Consider the following 23,024-nt stretch of genomic DNA (forward strand, 5'->3'; position numbering starts at 1 on the left):
GTCACAGAGGATTGCAGTACAAAAGAATATGTCCTTCAACCAGTCAAACAGGAAAGAACTTGGTAAGTCTTTGAATGTAAGAGAAGTGATTATTACAGCCCCACCCCAGTGCAGCTACACATGCCAGCCCAGATCCTGCTGTTGTTTTTCCTTGTAAAGCTAGCATTGATTTCAAAAGGTCACTAAATCCAACTCCTGGATTCTGAAAAACTGTACTTGAGGAAAAAGAATTGCTCTTTATGTAATACTTCTATCTTATAAAAAAAAATAGATTATCAGGAAAAAAAGACCTCACTTTATATACCTCACATCTCCTATGTGTCAACTTTAAATTTCAAGATGCAAATTAAAATTTTGGGTGACATTTTGTTTTTAAGACCTCAAATTGATCAGTTTCCTCTTTCTAACATTTACTCTGATTTGATTACTACCTAACGCATGATTACTTCAAGTAGGTCGTGTGAAGAGCAGCTCTGAGTGACTTGGGAGATGCTATTTAACATCTCTGTGCCTTAGTTTTCTGTAGTCTACCTCATAGGATGGTAAGGCTTGAATAAAATAATACATCAAATTTAGAGAGTGTAATATTTCCCTACCTCTCTCCAGGAGCCCAAAGCTCTAAGTACTAAAAATACCTCTTATCTTGCTAAAAGGAGATGGAGAAAAATTTATACTAGTAACTTACTTCTGACCAACCACTGATGGGTAGGAAAAAGATAAAATGCCTTTTATAAATTTTCAACAGTGAAATTCATGGGCTATAAAGGTGGTAGGAGCAGCTAAGAGTAACTTAATCATGTCCTTCACTTGATTTGGTTTTACATGGACAGAATCTGTTACAAGAATGAAAAAATAAATAAATATATGGTGTCTACATCTTTATATATTAGACAGACATGAGTAGGTGGGTAGGAGGAAGGGAAAGAGAAAGGAAGAAATGAAGGAAAAGGAGAGAAAAAAGACCAATTTAAACCAGCAGCATGCATACCATAATTATAAATTATGGACAATTATAGCATGATGAGTAGTTTTAGTATATGACAGTTCAAATGAAGTCTTCCACATAATTTTCTAACTTTTGGTGATATTTTCAAGTCTCCTTTTCAAATATTCAGAATCAGCACACGGTACTGAACAATGTCTTATCTTTATTACCAAGTCAGCAGCCATTTTTTATTTTTCTTTTGGAATTTGGAAACTATAGTAAACCTTGAGGTAGGGCACCCTATTTAATTCAAAAACATGATTTCAAAATTTGCCTTTCCTTTTTGTTTCATGGCGGTGTAGGGAGTGTGGTATTTCAGCAAATCTGTGACTGTCACTGTCATCACACAGGGCCTTGTTCATAGCAAATAGGCAAGAAATACAAGCCGGTAATGATGATTCAAGCCCCACTCAGTTGAAAGCCTAAAGTTTTCATTCCAAATCTGATTTGGAGAATTGGCTACTACAAAGGAAAATTTAATAATGAGATTGAAAGAGGAAAACAGCCTACTATATCCTCAGATTTTGATTTAGGAATTATTTTTTAAAAATTATCCTTTTCCTTAACTGGCTTGAAGGAATGAAAGCAACTTGGTCCAGGAGGAAAATGAAAGCGTGAACCAGTTAAGTGAAAAATACAAATGGCCACAGATCAGCCTCAGTTAATAAATGCAAATGTGCCCTGATGTGTACTACCCTACAGAGAATACTGTGGACTTTTGATTTTGGTTTATAACCCAGGTAATTGTTTTCAATTTGGTTTTAAAAATAATAAAGGTATAGAGATGCTTTCAATGTCCATAACCAGGTTTGTAGATTTTGATCACCAAGATAATTTTTGGCCACACCCTCGACCCCCTGCCACAATTGACTTGGCAGGCATAATCCTAAAACACCAAACTATTTAAAACTTGAAGCCTCTTATGTGGTCTCGACTCCTCCTTTTTATGAAGTGGAGTCATTGTGTGAATTTCAAAATTACAATACGAGATAAGTCACAGAGGTTAATTCAAAGAGAGTTTCTGGTGCACGCAAGCACATCATCTATGCTATGCTGTTAATTGGATAACTTATTGTTTCTATTAATTTCTGAGGTGTGTTCAACTTGAATGCAGTGATTTTACTACTACCAAGATTGGTTTTGTCTTCCTTTTTCTTTTTTTTAATGCTGTTGTTTATTTGCAGTCAAGGAGAAAAAAAAACCTTTAAGCTCAAATGCCGAAGCCATAATATTAAAATATATGTGTGTTGCTCCCTTCATAATTAACACCATTGTACAGCATGGTTATGAGTTTAGAATATGAAAGAAAAATTCCTCATGTCAATACTTTTTAACTCTTCTGCAGGTACTTACAACTTAGTGTACTTCAAACCCATCCCTGATTTTTTTAATAAATGAGATTCCTTTTTCCCCAATAATTTAGTTAAATTTCAATGAATAAATCGTTTCTATTTGGCCTTCAAGCATGGCAATTTTCTGTGCTGTAAAAGGTTCATTCTAACCACAGATCTAGTCAAGTGGATTCTGGAAACACTTTCAAAGCAATCAGGTCACAGGTAGGAGCCAGCCAGAAGTTTGGCAGGCTCCATGTGAGATTTCCACTACAGAATCCTGACATTCTTTCAAACATTATTTTTTCTTGTAAAGGGAGGCCAGAGGTAGCAAAGACACCTGATTCTATTAAAAGAGCCCTTGGAGTTTACAGAAACACAGTTATTGTAGCACAACTGAGACAAACCAAAAGAAATCTTCCTAAGAAATGACATTAATAATTCCTGAATCAGAGAGCTTTGGAGGGAGAAGCAATTTTCTGGCTGTGCCCATTTATGCTACACTCTGCAAGGTGAGCTGACCCACCCATCTCCACACCCCTGCTTCGTCTCAAATGCTGCTGGCATCCCAAGCAATCACCCAGGACTCCAAACCTTCCCTTATTCTCCTTCAGGAGCCTAACTGTTACTCCTCTTTTTCTCCTGAAATCAGACTGTTTGTGCCAGCTTTGTTCCCCTCCCCTGATCCTTTCCTGCTCATCTCTCCCCAGCCTTTGAATCATGGTGCTCCTACTAAATTCTAGGTGTCCCTCACTCTCTGGCACTGGCTTTGCTATGGACATGAATGAGCATTTCCTGTTACTTTCCTGGTCCTTCCAAAAACCCCAAGCCCCCTCCAGCTCTTTGGCCGGTTCTCAGCCGGTCTACCGACAATTTCTAAGTCATCCATGAGTAATACTGATGCTGTTTGAAATAAGTAAGATTATCAGTGCTCTAAGGTTCTCTTTTTAGGATAGGATAAAATAAATGATGGGCTAAACCCAGTCCTTACAAGCCCAGGTGTCTGTGCCCACCGTATCAGGAGAATGACGGGGCATTCTGGAAGTTGCCATGGAGACCACCATACTTTCAGTTCTCTTCTAGAGGCACCAATATACTTCAGAGCAACAAATAACTTAAAGTTTCCATCTTTCCTAGAAACAGGTTAAATTATGAATGGCAATGATTGTTGACTCTTCACCAAACCTCTGGTTCCTTTTCTTCCTGGGCACAAAGAGTGACTACCTTTCCAAGCCCCTTTGCAATTTAAGTACAGCCATGCAACTAGTTCTCACCAATACAATGTGAGCAGAGGGGATACATGTCAAGTCCCGGCCAAGAATTTATGAAGCAGGTATACCCCTTCTGCATACTCCCTTTTTGCCTGCTGGGTGTAAGTGGTAAAGAGGCCCAGCCAATAGAAGAACCATAAATGGAAGGCAAGGTTTTCTAAAATTCTGTGTGGAAGAAAATCACCCACCAACCAGGAACACACACACCGGACTGGAATGCGAGCAAAACCCTCTACTATGTTTGAACCATTATACATTTGGGTCTCTGTTTGGTATTGGAACAATGCCTACACTAACTAATGTAACCAACATGTTATGCTTAAGAGCATTAAATCACTTGAGTATTAGAATTCTAGGCCTTCTTCCTGGGAAATACAAGAGGGACTAGCAGAAAGGGAAGCGAAGCACATAGAAATAATAATGTGAATAGCTGCGAACATTTTCCACATATATAACCATGTATTACATGCATTACACATACTGTCTAATTTCAATCATTCCTCACAACAACTTTAGGAAATAGTACTGTATTATCCCATTACTCAGATATGGAAACTGAGGGAGAGACGTAATACTCAGGAAGTGGAGAAGCCATGATTCCAATCTGTTGACTCCATAGCCCACACTCTGGTTGAATACCAACTCTGTGTCCTAGACAGTTTATGCATTTTTTTCTTTTTAACACTGTGTAAAATAAGCCTTATTATCCCCATTTTAAAGATTAGTAAGCTGAGATTCAGCAAAGATAAATGACTTGTCTAAGGTTGCAACTAGAAAAAAATCGAAGCCCAGATTCAGGCCAAGATCTGAGTGGCTTTAAAGCCACTGAGAAATAAGTCCCTCATTCTCTTTCCCTTACACCATGGAGGTCAGAATATAGATGGGGGGAGATGTCATGTAGAATGTATTTCATTCTATTTATGGGCTTCAGATGTCTCAGAGGTTGATCTGTTAGGCCTGTGGCTGTGCGACCACTGCAGTCATTACTATTTGTCAGTTTTGGGGACCCCAGGGTTTCTGTTGGATAGAGGTCACCAAATTACCCAGCATGTCATTGAGGCTATTTTTTAAAACTTATAACAAACTTGTTAGGCATGAAATAGTCAGTCCCTCCTTTGCTATAGCCCAACAAGAGGTACCCTCAGCCAGGGGTGGATCAGTCATATTCAAGCCTACAGGAAGAGCAAAAACCAGTGGCATGGAAGCTAATTCTCTCAATGAATAAAGCATTTATGCATAGGAAGAGTTATAGTAGAGCCAGTCCACAAATCTACCTCACAAAGTCTTTAAAGTCAAGGAGGGCTACCAGGAATTGTGTTTATATAAGGATTTCTGGGTCCTCTGAAAATAAGTACGAAGGGAATATCAGGGCCGATCAGGGCACTGGAATGGACTTAAACAAGAATGGAGATGGGGAAACTGGCATAACTCCCAATTAGAAATGAAGAATGGGGAGAAGCCATCCACGTCTGTCTAAATGCTTTTTAACCTGGGTGGTCCACCCTCTGATCACATCCCTCCTGGCCTCACAATAGCTACTTGGCATATAAAGGAATTCCTCCAGACCCAGACCCATTCCTTCTCCCTTCTGACTTAATCTGTGGGACTTCTGATATATCTGGAGTCTATATCTGGGTTAGTGCTGGAGGCTCACAGTGGGACAAGATGGCAGCATCATATAACTTCCTGGCCTGTGACATGAACCTGAAAGTCCAAGGCCATTTTAGGATCAAACAGCCACAGTCCCATATTCATCGATCCAAACAACAGACATTTGTGGTTGGGAAAAAGCACCGAGGCCCTGAAGGAGCTGGAGTTCCTCTTCAGGGCAGAGCCAGTTGGGCCAGCAGAGGAATGGCAGGAGGCTGCCACGGTACTAAATAAAGAGGGGTGAGCCCATCATGCTCTCAGGGTTTTCCAGGACCAGAGCTACCACAGCAGCAGCCCTGGGTGGTCCCAGAGCCCCAGGAAAGGCAGGGGAAAGAGGTTCCCAGAAGATCATGCTCTTCCACATAGAGAGTCAGGAGAATGGGAAGGGACATGGAAAGAGAAGCCCTTCTACTCCCACATTCCTTCCAGTCGTGTCCATTCATTCTACAAATGGTAGCCAGAGTGAGTCCCTTCCAAACTGATCAGATCATTCTTCTCTGACTTCCACTTGCTCCTAGGATTAAGGCCAAACTCATTACTTGGCCCATAGGACCTCACAAGGGCCCTGCCTACTGCTTTAATTTAAATTCACTCCATTGTGCCATCCTCTATACTCTCCAGAACTCAAAGTCTAATTATTTTATAGCCTGCAAATTCCATGAGGACTAAGTTCACATATTTTTACTCACTACTTTATACTAGCACTTGGCTTATTTGCCTGACATAGGGGATGCTCAATCAGTATCGGTTGGTTGGTTGAATGAATGAATGACTGGCTGAAGAGCCACTATTCTAGCAACTAAGTTAGGTGAGTGCTGAAGCAAATCACTTGTGATTGCAGCTACAACCCTTATTTCTCCCATAAGTGGAAGGGGATAGAGAGACAGAGTACAGTTCAGGCCTCTCTGTTAAAGGTTAACAGCAACAAAGGTTTCCATCAACGCCTACTAAGCACACACACCAACAGAAGCAGATTTCACTGATTCGAATGCTCTTTGCAAAGGGGTAGGAAATAAGTCAATAAGTGAATGTAAGAAATGAAATTTTACTGTTCCTATATCCTTGAAATGACTCATAAGAATGCCACCAATTTGGTTTTTCAGTTCCCTCCCTTTTGCAGTGATGGTATTTCATTGGTGCAAAAGTAACTGTGGTTTTTGCCACAGTCAGGAAAATGAGGTGGAAGTCCTGAGGGACGAACCTCTGTCCTGCTGCCAACTGGATGCCAGGCAATCCAATATGTCTGAAGAGGTTTTCCTGGTTGTTTTTGTCTGTTTGTTTGTTTGTTTTTTGAGACAGAGTCACTCTGTTGCCCAGGCAGGAGTGCAGTGGTGTGATCTTGGCTCACTGCAACCTCTGCCTCCAGGATTCAAGCGATTCTCCTGCCTCAGCCTCCTGAGTAGCTGAGATTACAGGTACGCACCATCATGCCTGGCTAATTTTTGTATTTTTAGTAGAGATGGGGTTTCACCATATTGGTGAGGCTGGTCTCAAACTCCTGACCTCATGATCCACCCACCTCAGCCTCCCAAAGTGCTGGGTGGTTTTCTTTTTTTGGGAAGACAAGGTCTCGCTCTGTCATCCAGGCTGGAGTGCAGTGGCACTATCTCAGCTCACTGCAGCCTCTGCCTCTTGGGTTCAAGCGATTCTCATGCCTCTGCCTCCTGAGTAGTTGGGACTACAGACATGCACCACCACACCAGGCTAAGTTTTGTATTTTTAGTAGACACGGGGTTTCACCATGTTTCCCAGGCTGGTCTTGAACTCCTGACCTCAAGTGATCTGCCTGCCTTGGCCTCCCAAAGTGCTGAGATTACAGGCATGAGCCGCCGCGCCCTGCCTAGAGAAGTTTTATGAGTGAGCCTTAGTCTGGGCTCACTGCTAAGCAGCATCAGGCTACAACCCTAGGTGAAGGAAAAGCTTATCTCATTTCTGATAAGATGGGATACGTGGCAGTTTTGATTTTGGTTCTTTCCTATGATGGGAGGCTTCAGGACCTGGTTTCACCCAGGATGGAGTTTGGACACAGCATAACCCTGAGGGCATAAGGATAGGCAGGAAGTCAGATAAGTTATAGTTGGTAAGGATTAATTAAACACAACCCAAGTGAGAATGAGGAAGTAGTTCCCAGATAAGAGAGTGAAGAAAACCAGCCCCAGGCCTAAAGAGGTGGCAGCAATAAACTAACAGCACGTGTGAGTTGAGCTTATGTTGCTGACAAGACCTGTGGTTTGGCATAGGTTTATTCCCTAAGCAAACTCATGCAAAACTGTGTGTACAACACTACAACCTTTTAACCATAGAATTTAAAGATTAAGTATGAGATTGGTGTTGTTTATGAGAAAGCAGAGTGTTGCTATATTTTCTTTCCAGGGCTTGTACAATATAGGCAACTGGCCTATTTGGCCTTTGCTTGGATACTTAGCCCGAGAGATGAACAACTGTTATTTAAAAGACCTGCTGTAGAAGCTCTAGACATTGTGTGATAAAACTGGAGATTTAACACACATTCTATGAGTTCTGCTCTTGACTAAGCTCACTCTCTCTACACAGAAGTAGGCAGTTTAATTTCAACACAGGATTTTCACATTTATTATCTTAAGCTCCTACTGTCTCCTACTTACTAAGAAGTTCTGCTATTTGAAAAGGAGCTTATTTTGAATGTTCCCACAGTTTTAGAATCAATCTCAATCATCCAGAGGTGAATAACTCAGTTTCAAAGCTTAAGCATGGTAAAAAATATATATATATAAATACATGTAAAATAAAAAACCAGCTCATGAGGGGGGCAGCAGTGGAATCGGAAAAAAAGAGAGTGAACCGATAAGAACAACATCAACATATTAGAAGCAGAAGACGGAATTTTTTAGAATTACATAGCAATGTTTAGATGCCAAATTTGTCTACTGAGACATGAGAGACCCTGAGAGTCCCACCATGCCGGATGAGCTTGTTGCTGCTGACGCAGAAACAAAGTGACATGCAGATGGCTATGAATTCCAGTAACACAGACTCAGGGCCTAGAATACAAGTTCTCACCCTGGCTGCTCAGGAGAATCCCTTGGAGAGCTTTGAAAACCACAGCACCCACGCTCTACTCCCAGAGATTCGGATTTCGTTCCTCTGGGAAAGGGCATTAGTACTATTCAAAAGCTCCCTAGGTGATTCCACTGTGAGCTAAGATTGGGAAGCCCTGGGCTACCAGGGAGGATACAGGTGAGGAAGGTAAGGCAAGGGGGGCGGGGAGGGAGAGAGAGAGAGAGAGAGCAGCTGAGTATAAATTCTCCATTCAATTCACAAAGAGGGGAAAGCAACAAACCATAGAACAGTTCACTTTTGCACCAAGCAATTTATATAATGTTTAGCATTTGCTAAAGTATTGTACTCATACCATTTTTACACTTCCAGATGATGTCTCTAAATACTGGATGCCATTTAACTGCTAGGCTCACAATAAATCTATTTCATAATAGCCATTTTTGTGTTATCTACAACATCTTCTCCCGATCACTCTGGTGAAATCAGAGGTGACTCCAGCACAACCCTATTCACTTACTTTAATTCCCTGTGATCCATAGCCAGGGGGGCCAGGAGGGCCAGGCAAGCCTTTCTGCCCAGTATCACCCTGTTAGAAGATGGGGAGAATTTGAAGACAAAATGTAAGAAGATCAAAGAAGAAACAATGTTAAGTATTACTACTGTCAGCTTCATTCTTACTTCAGTCTGACCAGGACTTTCATGCTGCCTATAAGCTACTTACTATTTTACTTAGAGTGCTTCCTCAATATTTTTAAACCACAGAATTCTTTGCAAACAAAACCTTAAATATAATCCAAATAAAAATTAAGCAGTAAGCAGAGCTGCTTGGCCTAAGCAGAAATGGAGGCCCAGGGCCTCATCTGCTTGGGCCCCCTTCACTGCCCTACCACCAAGTCCAAGAACACCAGGGCTGCCCTGCACCACATATGAAAACCACTGACATGTGGCTCCACATAGCCTTAAGATGTTGCTCCATTTCAATATAAGGTGTGATTTCACTGGGGTTGCAGTTAAAGATTCAGTGGATATCAATGTCCAAATTTTTAGGAAAATATGTAGATGAAGCAATAAGCAAGTGTAGCATTTCCCAGTATCTGTTCATAAACTGAGCCCATGTTTCTTTGGAAGCACTTCATGGTGGAATAAGATTGGAAAATAGCATGCGCTTTCCCTTGGAGATCTCCAGTGCACACTAATATAGTAGATTAATGGCTCTAACAAGTCCCACAATAAAGAAATCAGTGTAACATTGCTTATCCCAGAAGTTCCTAAATTAACATTGGATGGAAGAAGCCTTCAGAAATGCTGGGTTAATATAAGTTATTGTATAAGTCAGTCTTTTTCTTTCTAGCATTAAAAAAGCTTGATTTTTTTCTGATTATAAGAGGAATACCTGCCCATTGCAAAAAAAATTTAAACAGAAATAAAGACGACATGAATAAGAAAATTAGACCCATCTTCCCATCACCCAGTGATAATGACTACTAACATCTTTGTGGGGGGGGGATCTTCATCCATTTAAAGTGATCTAGAAGGTTCAAAAATAGCATACTTCCAAAATTGAGTGGATGGACAAAACAGAGATAAACTGAGAATCTTGGTAATTCTGGGATGCTCAGTAAAATCTTTGACTCATACAGCCTTTTCCCTCTCCTATCTGAGAATGGGCTCTAATTCACGTCTGTGCATTTTTGGCATGAATATACCAATTCAAAATTTGCATTTGTGGTGGGTGGTTCATTGACATCTATTTTCCCTACCGAACATGCTTGCTACTTCTTTACCCTACTTTCAAACAAATCAAAGAAATTTGTTGAGCAAGTGAATGAACAATTAAAACTAGGTTTCTCAAACTCAGCACTATTGACATTTTGAGCTGGGTCACTCTTTCTGATGGGAGGCTGTCCTGGGCATTGTAGAATGGTTGGCAGCATCTCTGGACTCGACCTACTACAACCAAAAAATGCCCCTAGACATTGCCACATGTTCTCTGAGGCCAGAGAAGGGAAACACAGTCTCCCTCTTTGAGAAACACTGGATTAAAAGAATAAAAGGATGAATAACCACCAAACTGAAGGAGACATAGAAAGGAGGGAAACTGGGCCAAAAGAAGTTGCTCTGTCTTCTCCAGGGACAATCAATCTAGACCCTTGTACTGACGCCCTGCCAGAGTAGCTGGGGCACAAAGGGCACAATGACACTTTAGCAGGTGACCTGTTAAAAGGCCACCTGAGGCACCTCTGCCAAAGTAAAGATGTGCTTCTTGACGACGGCACAGCCTCTAAGAAACCCAGAAAAGTTCTGAGCACTTTGAAATTAAAAAGAGGCTGACTTGCTCATTTCTTTTGGGGGAAGTGAATGGCTTTATAAACTCGAATGTTCTATTTTACTGAACGTTCACCTGATATGAAAAATAAGACTTTTCATCAGTCACCAAGAAAAAAATAAGTCAACACCAAGATGAACACTTATTATGAAGTTACTGTTCACTTGTTTGTCACTGATGATATCTGACCCTCACACAAAGCACTGAGCTGAGGACTCACCTTTGGCCCTTGGGTTCCTATGCCCCGAGGCCCAGAAGGACCTGGAGGGCCTCTGACCCCAGGGTCTCCCTGAAAAGACACAACAAATAACAAGTTACTAATTTTTTAAAGACTTCATGTATTTTTAAATATATATATTTTAATATCAAAAACTTCTTGAATGTGATTAAGGTACTAATTGAACCCTCTTCTCCTAGATCACTTTTCTATTACCACTTAGGCAATCCTCAAACCAACAGATCCAGGTTCATTTCAAATTAATCAAGTCAATTAACTTCTTGGCAACATTAACTTTTTTCAGAACTCTCTTCTCTAGAATTTGGAAAAGTAATTACGAATATTGTGAATAGAGGATGGAAGAAGAGACAAGAACAAAAAACAACCATTAAGAAATATAATCATATCCTGAACTAGTTGCTTTTATCATTGTATGCAACAAAGATTATGCTATTTGAGTTATGATGTTTCTGCCACCTCATTAACTGGAAGTGCAGGATAAACTCTAAAAAGGATTTTCAGTTTCACTAAGGCATGACAGCTTCATAGCTGGTAACTATTACCAGAAAATTGGTGGCACCTGATGAGGGTAGGTGACGCCCTGTGTCTAGATCTACTAGAGATGCTAATGATGGGAAGAAGGAGAGAAATAAAAATTGCTTCATTAGCCACTTTCTGTATTCCCAAGACTATGCCACGCATTCATATATGTTATTTGATGTAATTTAGTACTCACAATAATCCTGCATTATAATGATGTCTAGTTTATGTAACTTCTCTGAACCTCGGTAAATTCATCGCATATGTAGAAAATAATATCTACATTTCATAGGGCTCAGAATTAAGTGAAACAAAGCTTGTAAGTGCTTCTATCATGATTTTTACCACAGAATAGGCACATGGTATATGTCAGCTCCACCCACCTATTTTATTAAAGCGGTAACTAAGGTTTGCCCAAGTCTGCACAGCTATTAAGGTGCAGGGCTAGAAGGATGTAGAAAAACAGGAACCCTCATAATTGCTGGTGCAGCCACTTTGGAAAACAGTTTGGCAGTTTAAGGTTCAACATAAATTTGCCAAATGATACAGTCATTTCACTCCTACATATACACCCAAAGAAAATAAAAGTGTATGTCCACATAGAGACTTGCATATGATTGCCCTTAGCAGCATTATTCATAATAATCCAAAACTAGAAACAGCCTAAATGCCTAAATGCCCATCAACTGGTGAATGGACAAAGTGCTGTAAATTCAGCAATATAAAGGAATAAACTATAAATAAATGCTATAACATGAATGAACCTCAAAAACATTATTACTGATGAAAGAAGCCAGATATATTATATGATTACATTTACAAATAACATCCAGAAAAGGTAACTCTATAGAAACAAAAAGTAGATTAGTCACTGCCAGGGGCCAGGGATAGCAACATGGATTAACTATAAATGGTCATGAGGGATTTTACTGTGGGGATAAAAATGTCCTAAAACTGATTTATGGTGATGGCTGTATAGCTTAGTAGCAAATTTACTTAAAGAATCATTGAATTTTATACTTAAAAAGGATGACTTCTATAATGTGTAAAATATGCCTGAATAAATAAAGAAAAAAAAGAACCAGGGTCAGACTTTGCTATCTCCCAAGACCTTTGCCTTAGGTCCTGTTTTGCCCACATCCTATTACCAGCTAAACAGCTTCTAGCTTCCAACACTGCAAAAACCATAAATTATAAGAAATGTTGAAGTTGTTTATCCAGAAATACAGTCCATCTTTTAATTTACTTTCTACTTATAAACTCTAAAATACTTCTAGATAACACAAGCCCTTAAAAGGACAGGGGCCATTTTAAAACTGTACTTTATTGCTGACTTAATTCTTTTAATATCTACTTTCATAATTATGTATTTCTATTTTGCTTACAGGCCACTTTTATTATACTGTCTCCATCTGTTCCACTTAGTACTTAGCTGCTTCTAAGGCTACAGGTGCTAATTATCTCTTTAACACCTCTCTCCTACTGACTCCCATCTTTGAGGGTCCCCAAGTTCCTGCCGGCTGAAAGGATCACCCCAACATCAAGGGCTCCAAGTAGAGAACATGAAAACCCTGTAGTACATACATTTCCATTATCACTCCTTTCTTGAGTACCTCTGAAGTACTTTCAAAGGGAGAGTGTGTAAGTTCACTGCCTGAAGTTCTCCAACTACACCTGACTGATTCATACACTTTGCTACATCTTAAAAGGACATGTCTTTTCTCTTCCAAACATTTTGACACCCTCCAACAAAACAAGGAAGCATAGTTAAGTAAATCTTACCCAAAATCATTGAATGTTTTATCAAAAATAATACTCCTCTTTGCCCAGTCACCCCAACTCACCCCAGATTTGGTGGCTTCCTCTCATTCATTTCCGTTCACCTGTGCCCTTCCATGATGAGGTGAAAAGGTTAGGAGGGATATGGCCAGGTTGGGCGCAGTGCCTCATGCCTGTAATCCCAGCACTCTGGGAGGCCGAGGCAGGTGGATCATGAGGTCAGGAGTTCGAGATCAGCCTGGCCAATGTAATGAAACAGTGTCTCTACTAAAAATACAGAAATTAGCCAGGCGTGGTGGCAGGCACCTGTACTCCCAGCTACCGGGGAGGCTGAGGTGGGAGAATCACTTGAACCTGGGAGGCAGAGGTTGCAGCGAACCGAGACCATGCCATTGCACTCCAGCCTGGGTGACAGAGTGAGACTCTGTCTCCAAAAAAAAAAAAAAAAAAAAAAGAAGGATGCAGCAAGACACCATGTGCCTCCTGCTGTGATGCATTAGAGAATACACCACCCTACCTATCAACATTCTGGCCTAGAAAAAACTGAACCTGGATGTAAACACGTCTCTAGACCTACCAGCTTTGAGTGTCCCCAAGTTCCTGCCAGCTATTACTACCAGCTTACAGTAATAGACGGAAGAGGGAGAAACACGTTACACAACACCATGAGGATATCATCAGCAAATCCGCGAGTACAAATAACACATTCACTAACTGCGAGCTAAAAACAACAGGTGCTGGAGAGGATGTGGAGAAATAGGAATACTTTTACACTGTTGGTGGGACTGTAAACTAGTTCAACCATTGTGGAAGTCAGTGTGGCAATTCCTCAGGGATCTAGAACTAGAAATACCATTTGACCCAGACATCCCATTATTGGGTATATACCCAAAGGACTATAAATCATGCTGCTATAAAGACACATGCACACATATGTTTATTGCAGCACTATTCACAATACCAAAGACTTGGAACCAACCCAAATGTCCAACAACGATAGACTGGATTAAGAAAATGTGGCACATATACACCATGGAATACTATGCAGCCATAAAAATGATGAGTCCATGTCCTTTGTAGGGACATGGATGAAACTGGAAAACATCATTCTCAGTAAACTATCGCAAGGACAAAAAACCAAACACCGCATGTTCTCACTCATAGGTGGGAATTGAACAATGAGAACTCATGGACACAGGAAGGGGAACATCACATTCCAGGGACTGTTGTGAGGTGGGGGGAGGGGGGAGGGACAGCATTAGGAGATATACCTAAGGCTAAATGACGAGTTAATGGGTGCAGCAAACCAACATGGCACATGGATACATATGTAACAAACCTGCACATTGTGCACATGTACCCTAAAACCTAAAGTATAATAATAAAATAAAAAACAAGGGAGGAGTCTACTTTGATTAAAAGAGATTTAAGAGCTATCTCAATCAAATACAATGTGTGGGCATGATTTGGATCCCAATCCAAACAAACCAATTGTAGCAAATGGATAAGACAAGCTTAGAAATGTGAATGCTGGATATTTGCTGTATTAAGGAATTGTTCGTTTGTTTTAGGTTTGATAATAGTATTGCACTCAAGTTTTTAAAAAGAGTTCTTACATTTGGGTGACAAATACTAACGCTTTATATGGGTGATGTCTGAGGATTGCTTCAGGATAATGTGGCAAGGGGAGGAGTGAAGAATATAGCTAAAACAAGATCAACTATGTGTTGATAATTGTTAAGGAAGTGTGATATGTAAATGAGAGTTCATTTCACTAGTCTTTCCACTTTTGTGCATGCTTAATTTTCATAATAGTTTTAATATAATTTTTAAAAATCCATAAACAATATCCAGCAAAAGTCTCTCCAGTGAGCCTGAGATAGTGTTGCTGTAATAGACCTCCTTAATAATAATTCATGATTTTAAAGATATTAAACTGGGCAAAGGGGAGGAGCACACAGGTAGATTCAACATCATTAGAATTTACATGTGTTGTGTGTATTCTTGGGATATACCAAATGTTACACAATTTTTTTTAACATAGGGATACAGAGAGAAAGCACGATTTTTTTTTAACAAAGTAGTATGTTTTAAGAAAAAATTTGACACTCTAGTATTTAATTCATGACATTGTTCTTGTGAGAATGTTAGCTAAAACCTCCCCTCGACTAGTATTAATCATACTAATACCCACACATGGGAAAGCAAGCGGGAAAAGCAGTTAAAATAGGTCCATAGTTTACCTCAGGCCAGCCTTGTCAATGCTCAGTGTTGCTATTCATTCTCTCCTTCATAGTCTTCCTTATTCACTTCCCCCTAAGCCTCAACCTTGGGGAGTATCTGAAGGCCAACTGCAGTAGGACAGCTGACCCTGTAGATACCTTACTGTTCTCTCTGTCCCGCAGCCTCAGCCAATGAATTTAAGGTGTGTTCCATGTCATCTGTGGTCCTTCAATGTTCACCTAAAACAAACTGTCCATCCTTATCCATGTAATTGTTGACATATAGCTATGTTTCACATATTTAAATAATCTTTTGTATCTTTCAGACTATGGGAAAATGACTTATAGCAATGCTTTTGTGAATCTAATAGCCTTTAAATCAGGTCTTAACATTCTGCAGATACTAGAATTGGTCTGTAACACGGCATGAGAGTTGTTCCTCAGTGTATATGTACCATACTTTGATAGATGGGAACATTAGGCATTTAATGATCTAAGAATCCACAGAAGTAGTGTCTCTCCACTATGGTGGGGTCTTTGAAAATGATCTTTTGTTGTTCCATGGGCCATGTGTCCATGTTAGGCCACCACACCTGGTAAATGTGAGCAAGAGAACTGCGGGCAGGTCTTGCTTGGCCATTTGACGGCACTGGTTTTGTCATAAGGCAGCACCATAGGTACCTAAGAAGTGCGTTGACCTGTGATATTTTCAGATACACAGTTTGTTGTCAGTGGATACAGCTACATTCACAAATAAAGGAATTACAACAGGTTCTCGCACAGCTGGACATAGCTTCCCACGCAACAGCTGAGGCTTGTTGGAGCCTGCAGAGGGAGCCCTTGTATTAGGAGATAATGAACAGACATGAGAGCAAATTCCAGAGTCGCCATTGGTAACAACATCTATCACTTTCCTAAGACGACAGTCCTAGCCTTATCCCTAACCCCTGCAACCGCTCTCTCAAAAGATGAATAACGGACTGTTTAGATGGCATACCGCTTCCTCTTGGCCCACAAAAGGGATTCTAGATGGGAGATACTACTTTCATTTTCACAGGAAATGGCCAAATTCAGGACTGTCTGCAGTATTTGTGCATATGAACTTAACAAATGGTTCAGTGAAGACTACTTAGACCATAACCTTGCAGAGTGGATAATTTTAACTCCTTTAAAAATACACATCATCTTATGATAGTTCTAAAACTCACACATTGACGCTTTCCCTTTTTAAATGAAAGAAGAAAGAGGAGAGCAAATACATTCATTCATTTTCTCATTAGTAAATCTTCACTTTGGCTAATATTAAAACTATTATAATAAATAATAAATAAAAATAATACTTATTAAGTTTATTATGCAGCAGGCACTTATCTTACCTGATCTTATCAACATCAACTTATTCTATTTTACAGATAAGGAAACTGAGGCTACAGCAGGATACATGACTTGCCAAAAGCTAGGCAGTCTGAAGCAATTCAAACCCAGGTATGACTCCAGAACCCATCTCCCATTTTGGTGTTGACTGGGACTAGATGCAAGACGCTAACTTTTCCATAGACTTTTTTCCAGCTGTCATTTAATGCAAAGACCTTGGCTGTTTGGCTGTGAAACTGTAAAAGTCCTTTCCCTACATTACCAATCACACCCTCTCAAGGGGAAGAACATCCTGGATTATAAGATTCATCCTGTATTACACGGGTCCCACATGACCTGCACAAGAATCCAGCCCTCTAAGTCTTCCCTTCCCATTTTCCCTCCATTGCTAATCCTTGGTTTTGTGGTTTACTCCAATGTGTTAATTGACTTCATTCCAGATCTCCTACCTATACCAGTTCTTAATCTTCTTATCCATCCTACAATGTGTGTGATTTGGCAGCGTGATGCATAAAATGGCTACTACCACTAATTATATTTTAATATGTTAGAATTCATAAAGATGTTTTACATACATTAGTCTATTAATTTATCATCATAAACCTGTGAAGTAGGCATTATTATCCCAAATCACAGATAAGAATGCTAAGCCTCAGGGAGACTAAACGACTTGCTGAGGTCACACAGCTAATAAGTGGCAAGGTTTCAAGGTGGAGCAGTGACAAGGAAACAACCCATTATACCTTATGAGTTTTCTAAAAATATCAATACAATATTTGAGAAAATAATCAGCCCATTAGATTATTTTCCTCCCCCTCACTCCCTCACACACTAATGAGGCTTTAATCATACTCTCTCCCTTTGTGCCAGCTAAGTTCCTGCCACTCTTTGAGAAGAAGGTGGAAGCAAGATATACTTGTTCCAAAAGTGATTTCATGCTTTTCTACTTTGGGGACAATAAAAGCAAATTAAATTCACTGTGAAAGAATCAGCCTCTTAAGGATGTTCCCAGGAATGGTACTCTAAAGATTCTGCTAAATGATGAAACTGAGGAATGACTGGGTTTTAAAATAAGGTAGAAGTCAAAGTGATGATAGCAGCTGCCTTATGTTTCTTTCTTTCTGGTTTTTAAATAAAATTAAGATATAACTACTCCAACTACCACAAACATAGGCAGAACTCTGGAATGAATTACATAATTCCACCTATGTCATGTGTTAAGACCTCTAGAATACCTCACTCGTGGTAGCCAGAATGTCAATGGAAGTTTTAGAGGCTTTTTTCTAAGCATATGCACATATTGGCAATGTGTATTGATTATTGAATGACCATTGTCATATGACTCAGTCATTTCTCAATGACACCCTTTAATATGAATAGGAAGACAGTACCAACTGTCAGCATGATCATCATGGGGATGAGAAAATAATTATACAAATACTAGAAAACAAAGTTCTCAAATTGCTACATTTCCTCTCAAGTATTTTTTCACCTTTAAATTTCAAAGTATTTAAAGTATTTTCAATTACTTGAATCAATTTATCTCCTAAAACTTTAATATTCACCCCAAAACAGCTGTATCTCATAGTCCCTGACAATTTTAAAACTTCTTATTGTTTTTTTCCTTTTCTCAAAATCATCTCATCAAAGATAAGCAAATGATGGCCTTTTGCCAAAAACTTCATTGGAGAGGAAGAGTCTTTCTTATTTAGCTTGGTTAGAAACCTTGAAAACAGAAATATTGACACTGCCCCTTATGACAGGGAGAAGAGCAGCCTGTCTTGTACTAAAACTGAATATAATTTTCCACTGGGAGAAAGTTCCTCCAAGTCTGCATGATCAAAAATAACAATATGTTTATGGTGATGTGGGCGATGAATGTTAAGGGTATTTACCATGTGTCTCCAGGGCTGAAGGAAAAGTACGTACATACTCATAAGAAGAGACATACAAAGCTAGGAAAACAGCACGGAGAGATGAAAGCAATATTGAAAGTCATGAGGTGGACTAGAGTGCAGCCCAGATTTTAGAGATCAGGCATATAACTGCATTGGGGAGTAATCTTGAAAAGTCACCTTTTCCTGGTCTTGGATATGACCCTTTCTGAAACCTCTGGGTCAAACTGCCTAGCGTCTAAACTTTGTGTGGCTCTGGCTTTAATTAGTTCTGTTTTGGGCTGATTGTCCAGGCTGAAGCAATTTTGCCGTCATATTACAGGGAGGTGGCTTTCCTCAAGTCCACTTTGGAATTACATGCCCTTAACTTCATTATTGTCTGTATCCTAGGCCAGCCCTCCTTGTTGGGCACGGTTCAAAAATGGAGTTCCTTGTCCAGTCTATGTCTGCCAATGGAATTCACACATTCCTAATGCATCTCTGTGTGAATCGGTCCTCTGTTCCACCAATGCCTGTTGGTGGAGTGTACATATGTGAGCCATTGCAGAGAACAGAGGGGCAATTCAGATGCTGGGAACATTTTTAGAACAATGATACTCAGTGGAATTCCACATAGACTTGCATTTTATGGCTATGGGTCACTTTTGTCAAATAAAGCATGTATTTACAATACTCAAACACTTAAAGTTACTGAAAAATATTTAACTCTTTTGGGTTTGGGGTTTATGCTTCTCTTTAATGTTTATATAATTTAAGTTTTGACAACAGAAAAGCTAGGCTGAAAGGAGAAACAATCCAACTGCACACAAAACAGTGCCTAGATAGAAGATGGACAGCATAGGAGATTGAGCATCTGTGGATCAGGGTAAGTCATGCTTTCTGCTCTGATTTATTCATCCATTTAATTTTTCATTCATTCATCCATATCCATAGCCCCTCTCATATACAAAACAAATATAGTATCACAAATGTTTCTATTGTAAAGAGGCAAGTTGCTCAACCTTCTGGTTCTTCATTTCTTCATCTATAAAACAGGAGGACTGTTAAAAATGTCATAATATTCTGGAAATATTTAGGTAATACATAATCATGACAATGATAATAGTCATTATACCTGTAATAATAACAATTCAACAAGTCTTTTCTGCCAACAGACTTATGCCAACAACTTGATGGTTAAGAGGTCCTAACCCCAAATCCAGATTAGATCTCCTCTATGCAAAGATTAGGCTAAGTTCAACCACTCTAAGGCTTTGGAGAGGGTCATAGCTTTTTCTGTGATGATCCAGCTCCCTGAGAGGGCCTGAAAAAAGCCAAGAGATGGGCATGGTAGGCTGTACCTGCCCTTAGTGAACTCAGGAGAGCCACCTCTTATATTCCTTTTCTGTGAGGCCAGAAATAAACTCTTATATCAGAGACATCAGGAAATCAGCCCTCATGCTACATGTACCTTACAAAGCTTTGGAGGTGAAAACACAGGAACAGAGTTATCTGCAGCTCCTCGAAGAGAAATGAGATGTATGGCATGTTTGCCCTCAAATCACAAGAAGTGCTCTTAATATCTAAGGCTCCAGTGAAGAAAAGCAAGCAGTGATGGGTGGGGCTTGGAGCTTGGCTTCCCCACCAACAAGCCAGGAGATTGGATCCAGGAGTGAGGACACTGGATGAGCACTTCCCATTTAGCAAGAAACCAAATTATCCGTTCCTCTTCCCAGCATGTTTCAAAGGTGGGTTTAAAATCTCTATCTCCTCTCTCCTAGTTGTAGTTTTTATAAGAATTTTGGAAATATCTCGGAAGGTCTTGCCAAATTTGAATTAAATTCAAGGTAATTGTATCTAGAAGGACAATAACCACTGATGTTGTAGGGAATTTTTCCACTTGGAAAAAAGCCATGGAGAACCACAAGGGTGCTAGATGTCAGGGACTGCTTTTTATATGTTTTGAAACACAGAAGCTTTGAGTTTAATGTCTGTGTCATATGCTAAACACATGTGACCTTAACTAAACAGCACCAAAACCCACCATAAATTCATTGTCAACCTTAATGGTTTCCTCATTTCAAAACACATTTGTTTTGTAAGTTAATGCCTTAAGGCCGCAATTTTAAGGCGACTACACAAAGCTTAAATGAAAAACAAATCAGGATCCATATGGCTATACTACCACACACACATATATACAGTTTCTCTGTCACTTTAACTCAAAAGAAGAGAAATTTTGCACACATTTTGGTCCTGTGCTTCTGCTGCCGTGGACAATTTTTGGTATTTTCAGAATTTCCCGTACTTTACCAAGCAAGAAGGGCAAAGTTAACTAGAATTATCTTCCTTTCTTTGCCAGTTTCTGTCTATGAATCTCTCTCTCTCTCACACACACACACACACACACGCACACACACACATACACACTCTCTCTCTCTGTGCTCTGTGTGTGTGTGTGTGTGGTGTGTGTGTATGTGTGTGTGTTTCCAGAAATTTTCTTCAGAAAAAAAGGCCACATAGAGATTTTGAGGCCTCTATAAAAAAGGAGAGATGATTTTTAAAGTTATTTAAAAGCTGGTATTTTCTTTTAGACTTTCCTTTATTTCCAAGTTTATGATCCAAGTTCCCTTGATTCTAAGACCAGCTCACCCTCCTAACATCTCCTTCCAGGGCTAGAAAAATTCTGAACAACACAATTTCCATGGGAAGAGACAAGAAGCAATGGAAGAAAGGAAAAGCAGCTGAGAGGGAGGCGTGCAGACAGGTAGGTCCTACCTAGTGCTCTCCTCCCTGGGCTCTGCCTATAGCTGGAAGCAAACCACGGACTGCTGCTTCCACTCAGCCTCCCATGTGGGCTCACACACACAATGGGAGTTTCACTTAAGATACATCTTCTGGCAGCATGTTAGCCATTTCAGAAAAACAATAGGCAAGATGAAGTTTTGAACACTTTGTTTCTTACCTTTTTCCCCCTAAAATGCAGATGAAGGCAAATACAGGGGACTTTTGGAGGAAAATGGCATATGCAATCATTTAGTAAATGTTTTAGTCTGTATCTTAGATAATCTGACACAGTGAAATATGCATAAGAATTGGGATTTTTATGTTGTTTTTTTTTTGAAATGGAGTTTTGCTCTGTCGCCCAGGCTGGAGTGCAGTGGTGCGATCTCAGCTCACTGCAACCTCCGCCTCCCGGGTTCAAGCAATTCTCCTGCCTCATCCTCCTGAGTAGCTGGGATTATAGGCGTGCACCACCATGCCCAGCTAATTTTTGTATTTTTAGTAGAGACGGGGTTTCACCATGTTGGCCAGGCTGGTCTCAAACTCCTGACCTCAGGTGATCTGCCCACCTCAGCCTCCCAAAGTGCTGGGATTACAGGCATGAGCCACCACACCTGGCTAGTTTTTTAAATGTTCTTTATCTGTGGCTAAGTGCCTGTCTTTATTATTATTGCTCAATGTAAAGCAGTAACATAATCGTATAATATCATGTGTAGTTATATAAAAAATTTTTAATCTACTCTGTGAAAATGTAAATGATCATCTGTTTCCATTGGAATACATGCATTCTAGTATATATTTAACATATTTTATTTCATGTCTTATTTTACATAGAAATAAGCTTATACTTCCCTAAATATTCAATATACAAGTTTTTACCATTGTTTCACTCACAGAATAAAATATGAGGTTTACCTATTGAATTTCTCTATTTTTTTTATTTTAGGATTTTGACAGGTGCTATGCCTTAAAGAAAAAAGAATACATCAGTACCCAAATTTGGTGCAGTTTATTGATACAGTTGAGGCTTATTCAAGGATCTGATGTAGTCCGCAGTCAGACCAAGCCAGATCCTTCATCGAAGCACCTCGGGTTTGTCCTGTCTGTACAGTGTACACAGCACTTCCAGATACATCCTCATTGGACTCTCACCATTACCCCCAGAAGCACAGATGAGGCAGCTATCAAGATTCCCTTTTAAAGATGAAATTTAGTGCCATGGGTCTCCAATCTTTTATCCTACCTGGGAGAGGGCAAAGAGGCACTTCTAAATTTTGTGGCAGGGGCAAAAACCAAGGGGAGAAGTTGGCATTAAGCACATACAATATCTTTTCTCTCTAATGACCTGGAAACATTAAAAAAACTAAGTAAGTTTTTTTAATAAAATTTTCAAAGGAAAAATTCTCCCTTTAGGGTAATATTGATCATTTATTCATTTTCCATTCATTCAACAGGTTGCAGAGCTCCTACTGAATGGTACACTTAGTTCTGGTGACATGAAGTTAGGAGGGAACAAAGCAAGAAGGCTGTCTCCAGGAAAACCTTCACTCTCATGGAATATGCAGAGGAATAAATGAGCAAGATGATCTCAGAAAGTGATACACGCTACACGGAAAACATACAGAGGGGTTG

General features: G+C 39.8%; 1 protein-coding gene across 1 annotated transcript in view; it reads right to left on the minus strand.

Moving 5' to 3' along the window:
- The window catches only part of COL28A1 (collagen type XXVIII alpha 1 chain), a 175,351-nt gene that overhangs the window by 51,741 nt on the left and 100,586 nt on the right, over window positions 1-23,024 (minus strand). Inside the window, exons 26-27 of the mRNA XM_030823080.1 lie at window positions 10,823-10,891; window positions 8,794-8,862 (exon numbers count right to left, since the gene is read on the minus strand). Of these exons, the coding sequence (XP_030678940.1) occupies window positions 8,794-8,862; window positions 10,823-10,891 (138 nt within the window). The remainder of the gene's footprint in view (window positions 1-8,793; window positions 8,863-10,822; window positions 10,892-23,024) is intronic.

The sequence above is a fragment of the Nomascus leucogenys genome, chromosome 11 (genome assembly GCF_006542625.1).
Source record: "Nomascus leucogenys isolate Asia chromosome 11, Asia_NLE_v1, whole genome shotgun sequence".
In the NCBI taxonomy this organism is placed as follows: Eukaryota; Metazoa; Chordata; class Mammalia; order Primates; family Hylobatidae; genus Nomascus; species Nomascus leucogenys.